General features: G+C 42.8%; 1 protein-coding gene across 1 annotated transcript; it reads right to left on the bottom strand.

Annotated features, from left to right (window-relative positions):
* Positions 1 to 2432: 2432 nt before the first annotated feature.
* Positions 2433 to 5471, bottom strand: LOC133796997 (uncharacterized). The gene is made up of 4 exons (XM_062234733.1): positions 5210 to 5471; positions 4190 to 5125; positions 2849 to 3360; positions 2433 to 2763 (listed from the first exon to the last, which is right to left on the bottom strand). Exons 1-4 carry the CDS (start codon positions 5450 to 5452, stop codon positions 2658 to 2660), a joined length of 1797 nt encoding a protein of 598 aa, XP_062090717.1. The 5' UTR covers positions 5453 to 5471; the 3' UTR covers positions 2433 to 2657.
* Between the last annotated feature and the right edge of the window lie 809 nt (positions 5472 to 6280).

Genomic DNA, 6280 nt, shown 5'->3' with positions numbered 1-6280 from the left:
AACGTACTTGCAACTTCTTGACATATTGCACAAGGAACTTAAAGTTGATAAACAGATGTATGAGTTGAAATTGGAGGTTCCTTACACTTGCGGCGACCAACCGTTTACACCCGTTCATGTTGAAAGTGATCTTGGTGTCCGTGCATTCATAGGAGTAACATCTAAAGAAAGGTTGGCCTTGTGTGTCACTCCTGTTAAAAAGATTGTCATTGCAGACCCATATTCCACTCCCGGACCTGAGGGAGCAGCCAGTACTTTAGGATTTCCTATTGGTGACCTGAGGGACAACCAGTATGAGTACAACCCCTATGTGAATGACGATCCGGTAGCCGAACACAATGAGGACTTAGGAGACAATTCGGTGGATGATGATCTATTAGCTGAACATTTGCAAGTAGAAGAAGCACAAGAACAACCAATACGTCATATTGCACGGACGAACCCACCAAGTCAAGGACGCCGAACACCTGGCACCAGCTCTAGTCGTCCTGGTGGAACAGAATATAACTATACAGGGAACATTTCAATATGTTCAACAGAAGATCACAGAAAATGGAGTGCTCCCATGTTTACAAAAGAAGATATCATAGCTTGTAGTCGTTCTGAATCACCCTCATCCGGTATAGCGTTGGGGGAATTACATCTTGGGAAGACATTTGAGAAAAAGATGGAATTGAAAACCAAAGCGGCTCTCTTTGCAATGAAGAATAATTTTGAGTTTATGGTTAAGAAGTCTGGTACTGATGTGTTGTATATCACCTGCAAGGATCCTGATTGTGGTTGGAGAATAAGAGGGAAAAAAGTAGCGCGATCAGAGATGTTTGAGATCACTGTTTATAATAGTGTACATACTTGCTCACTAGAATTGCGACAAAAAGACCACCGTCAAGCAGCACCTTCTGTCATTGGGCACCTTATCAAGAACAAATATGCTACTGATGGCACTAGCTATCCACCAAACAGCATAAAGGAGGATATGAAGAATAATTTTGGGATCGATATGAGTTATATTAAGGCTTGGAGATGCAGAGAGAAGGCACTCGGTTATGTTAGGGGGACACCTGAAGAATCGTACTCCAAGTTACCTTCTTACCTGTACATGCTGCAGCAAAAGAATCCAGGTACAATTACTGATTTTGTCACAGATGACGGTCGCTTTCTTTACTGTTTCTTCTCACTCGGAGTTTGTAGAAGGGGATTTACATCATGTCGTCCTGTTATATGTGTGGACGACACTTTCTTAAAGTCAAGGTACGGTGGCCACATGTTGTGTGCTGTCGCATTGGATGCGAATAACCACATTTATCCAATTGCATTCGCTATTGTTGACAGTGAGAATCATGCTTCTTGGAAGTATTTCATGATGAAATTGAAGGAAGCCATTGGAGTTGTTGATAATCTGTCTTTTGTATCAGATAGGCATGCTAGCATTATTCATGCTCTTGAGTTGGTCTTCCCTGATGCCTACCACGGCGCATGCTACCATCACATAAGTATGAATGTAATCGCTAAGTTCAAGACCGATCACTGTCACAAGGAGATGTGGAATGCGGCATATGCATTTCGGAAGTCAAAATTTCACAGGTTCTTCAACAATATAAAGCAAATGGATCCTGCCATAGCTCAATATCTCGAGGGTATTGGCTTCGATAAGTGGACTCGTGTATACTTTCCTGGGAATCGATACAATGTAATGACAAGCAACTACGCTGAAAGTTTCAACAACAAAACCAGAGACGCAAGAACCTTCCCAATCACTAATTTTGTGGAATTCATGCGTTTCACAATTCAGTCATGGTTTGACGCGCGTCGTGAGGAGGTAGAGAAGTGCACATCCAAATTAGCAACAACATATGAGAAAGATGTCTCAGGCATTGCGGATGATGCAAGGTACTTGAAAGTCCATCCTCTTGGACAGTTTGAATTTCATGTGGTAGACCCAAAAGGTGATGGTGAGGTGAATTTGATGACCAAATCATGCTCTTGTGGTCAGTTTCAAATAATGGGTTACCCTTGTGTTCGTGGTGTGGCTGCGGCCATGTTGCGCAATGTCAACATTTACTCACAGTGTTCACCATATTACACTACTGAGATGTGGAGGGAGTCTTACAAAGAAACAATTTACCCAACTAACAATGAGGATGATTGGGAAGTTCCCGAGAACATAGAGAAAATGCAAGTTGGGGTTCCCGTTAAAAAACAACCAGTTGGTCGACCGAAGAAGAATAAGGTGGGAAGAAGGAAGACAAACCGCACTCCATCGAATGGAGAAATCATTCTCAGTCAGCGCAAGTGTAGCATGTGTGGTGGTCTTGTCCACAACAGGGCTACATGCAAAGCTAGGCTTTAAACTTTTTTTTCCCATTTGAACTTGTTGTATTAATAAACTCTTTTTATTTGATTTTTCTGAAAAGTTATGTTTATGGCAAAGCTAGGCTTTAAACTCTTTTTTCCCATTTGAACTTGTTGTATTAATAAACTCTTTTTATGAAGGTAACAAATTTTGATAATTCAATAACAGTTCGATATAGCTTGATATTAGCTCGATAACAGCCCATGAAAGTTATAAAAAAATGTGAACAACAAACTGTACATGTAAAGACCCTGTATATATACAATCATCAAGGTAACAAATTTTGATACCACAAGTCTGTGGTTCACTTGTTCCTGAACACCTCCATATTTTCATCGCAGATAGCTTCCAATGGAAGACCGACCATTAGATGCTCAATATACTTGATAGCATACACACCACAATCCCCACTGTAAAAAAAAAAAAAATATATTAAGTGCACATTACTATAAATTTAGTTAGAAACAAAATTAGTATGAAGATGATGTTTGTTACCTTCTCTTTGACTGAGGGAGCTCGTGTTTCTGTTTGCGACGCAATGTGAACTGATGCGGCCTATTTCCTGCTGATGGAATCTTCAACATCAAGCTATCAGTAAACAGTTTACTCTGCATTAACAGAGAAGGTAGCATAAAGCACCATGGACTCATAATATCCTCAAGCTTTGCGTCACTAATCACCGAGTTGTCTGAATCGTAAACAGTCAGAGTCCAACTAGAAATGGAAGCCTCAATGGCAAACCAATGTTGTTGTCCATAGTTCTGGCACCAATATACATCCTCAACTCCTCCCCAAGATGCCAGAAACTGCTGCTCGATGCCGGTCAACATGGACATAATGTCAGCATCCCAATAATACTTTGTTTTGTCGGCTGTTTTCTTGAACTGATCATATCGGGCAGGTATCACTTGTGAGAAATAACTGTTCATCACAACTGCATTCTGTCGATATATATTGGGAAAATACTTGCGACGCATACGAAGCATGTGTTCTGCCACATCAATATGCTGCAAAAGAGAGTACGATAAAAAAATTAGCAAAAACCATCATAAAATGCTGATGTCGAGCTCCATCGAGCTCACATCGAACTCATATCGAGCTCACATCGAGCTCATATCGAGCTCACATCGAGCCAGTCTGAAACAGTAAAAAACAACCTACTTTAACATCCCTATCGAACTACCATCGAACTACTATTGAGCTCACATCGAGCTCATATCAAGCTCACATCGAGCCAGTCTGAAACAGTAAAAAACAACCTACTTTAACATCCCTATCGAACTACCATCGAACTACTATCGAGCTCACATCAAGCCAGTAAAGACAACCTACTTTAACATCCCTATCGAACTACCATCGAACTACTATCGAGCTCACATCGAGCCAGTAAAGACAACCTATTTTAACATCCCTATCGAACTCCCTATCGAGCTCCATCGAGCTCACATCGAGCCATCATGAAATAGTAAAGACAACATATTTTAACATCCCTATCGAACTCCCTATCGAGCTCCATCGAGCTCACATCGAGCCACTTTGTTAAGGGAATTTTCACTATCGAACTCACATCGAGCTTTTAACATCCCTATCGAACTACTATCGAACTCATATCGAGCTCACATCGAGCCAGTCTAAAACAGTAAAAAAACCCTATTTTAACATACATATCGAACTACTATCGATCTCACATCGAGCCAGTATAAAACAGTAAAAAAAACAACCTATTTTAACATCCCTATCGAACTACCTATCGAGCTCCATCGAGCTCACATCGAGTCAGTAAAAACAAAACATGTAAAATTGAAAATAGTCCATAACTAGGTATAAATGGCTTACCCCATCATTGAGCCAGGATTGGGGTGTCTTCAACATCAGAAACCACGCTGGACCGTGACTCCCAGTCGTTACATCCCGCGGGGTCTTGTTAAGCATGTCTCCAAGAAGCCACTTGCACATTGTCCTATACTGTTTGGGATCTGGCTTCTTGAGAGGGTCCAGCACATGTGTAGCCTCGTCTGCTGGTGCAGTTGCATCAGTGCGAGGTCTTTTCCTCGTGGGATCCGTATAGTCCTCAAACCAATCTGGCTTGCGTCTTTGGCGTCTAGCCCTCTGAAACTGAACCCCAGCAACATCCTCAGGCTTGACAATAACGACTCCCGGAGTCTCAGCAGCAGGTGTCACAATGATGGTAGGAGGCGTCGTTGGATCATCAACATAGTCTAGCGAAATATCCAATGACTCTGAGTCTGAATCTTCATTGGAGCCCCTCGGTTTCTCCTTAACAAATGTCAGGATCTGACTGAGTACGTCCAAGATCACTGACTGGTTCTTCAAAAGGGTCTCCTGTCGACCCTCGACTCTGTCCAACCGCTCAATCAAGTCGGCCAGCTCAGGGGCTGAGGCTGAGGCTGGTGTTGGGGTTGGTGTTGGGGCTGACGCTGAGGCTGGGGCTGATGTTGGGGCACAGGTTGATGCTGGGGCTGAGGCTGGGGCTGATGTTGGGGCACAGGTTGAGGCTGGGGCTGAGGCTGGGGCAATAGGAGGGGTGGGACCTGCAACCTCCTCCCTCGGGGCAGCATCAACAAATATCTTGGTTGCCTCGGCAGCCTGAGAAACTTTCTCTGCCATTTTCTCAAAAGTCGCATCCTCCTCCTCATCAGTCTCTGAGGGATCCTGGCCAAGCCCAAGATAAAGGGGAAGATCTCCCTCAGTCACAGACAAGTAATAGTCTTTTTCTGCTGGCCGAGGCTTCAACATCGGAAGAACAATTAACTGCAAACAACATAAAACATTTGGTTAACTCAAATAATGATAAAAGATAAGCATATAGATAAAAAAAACAACAACATAACTTACATTCTTCTTCAATAATATCGGTGCGATGACGAACTTGGTGAAATCCTTGTTCCTCCGATGCGACCAGCTAAGCATCCTCGGGAACATGTTTCCCGAGCTCACAACAAGCTCCACCGCAAGCTGTTGGATAGCCTCATATGCCCAGTACTGTAAGGCAGGGGCATAACCATACATACTGTATTTGGACTCTTGCTGCACCTTGGCATCCTTCTTGGCATCATAGTTGGCCTTTTGCTTCACCATGTCCTTCTTACAAGAATGCAATAGAGTACTTCCCCCATGGATAGCTGAAGAAGTACTCTACATTCTCAACAATTTTTAGAATATCTCGCCAAATGTGCAGCTTGCCCTCAATGGCATTTAGAACCCCCTCAACAAACAGACATAGACCAAGCTTGTACACATCTTCCACAACCGTACAAGTATTGAAAGCATGGTCCACCTGTGACAGCTTTACTTTCTCAGCATCATTGAAATACTCCTTTATCAACCGATCGCTGAGATTACGCCCTTCCAACTCTTCTGGTGACGGGAAGGCACTGAAATCCAACCCCGTCACCAGGGCAAACTCTCCCATGCCGAATCTACAAGACTTCGACCCCAAGAAAAAATGCACCTCATCTTCGTTGTTGTTGTCGATTTTCCTCAGCAACAGTTGATGCACCAAGACTCCAGAGAAATTAAACTCCGAAGCCAAAAAGAATTGCTTGAAAGGGGATTCCTTAGCCCTTTCAAGCAGCCTGAGCTCCAAAAACCTGGTCTTAATGTGATTTAAAGTACTACTACCCCGATATGTCACTCGACCAGGAAAGTGATCACTGAACGGAACAAGCAACTTAGGCATCTGTAACAACACATGAAATTTTTTTTGTAAGAAAACAGAATAATTTTTTTTTTCATAAAAACACTGAAATAAGTTGTCATCGAGCTCTATCGAGCTGCAACATACCCTATCGAGCAACTATCAAAAAACTATCGAGTTCCATCGAGAAATATCAACAACCTAAATTTATCGAGCCTATCGAGCCAGTGTCGAGCCTATCGAGCTAAGAAAAATCTGTCTGTCTAGAT

The sequence above is a fragment of the Humulus lupulus genome, chromosome 8, assembly GCF_963169125.1.
Source record: "Humulus lupulus chromosome 8, drHumLupu1.1, whole genome shotgun sequence".
Taxonomy (NCBI): domain Eukaryota; kingdom Viridiplantae; phylum Streptophyta; class Magnoliopsida; order Rosales; family Cannabaceae; genus Humulus; species Humulus lupulus.
The sequence above is the reverse complement of the archived record's forward strand: the minus strand, read 5'-3'. Positions and strand labels throughout refer to the sequence as shown.

Excerpts from the sequence above, each read along its gene's own strand:
- LOC133796997 (XM_062234733.1), bottom strand. The coding sequence starts at position 5,452 with ATGGTGAAGCAAAAGGCCAACTATGATGCCAAGAAGGATGCCAAGGTG. Across the intron at positions 3,361-4,189 it reads AATCCTGGCTCAATGATGGG|CATATTGATGTGGCAGAACA; the intron begins GTAAGCCATTTA and ends TCTCTTTTGCAG. Across the intron at positions 2,764-2,848 it reads CTCCCTCAGTCAAAGAGAAG|TGGGGATTGTGGTGTGTATG; the intron begins GTAACAAACATC and ends TTTTTTTTACAG.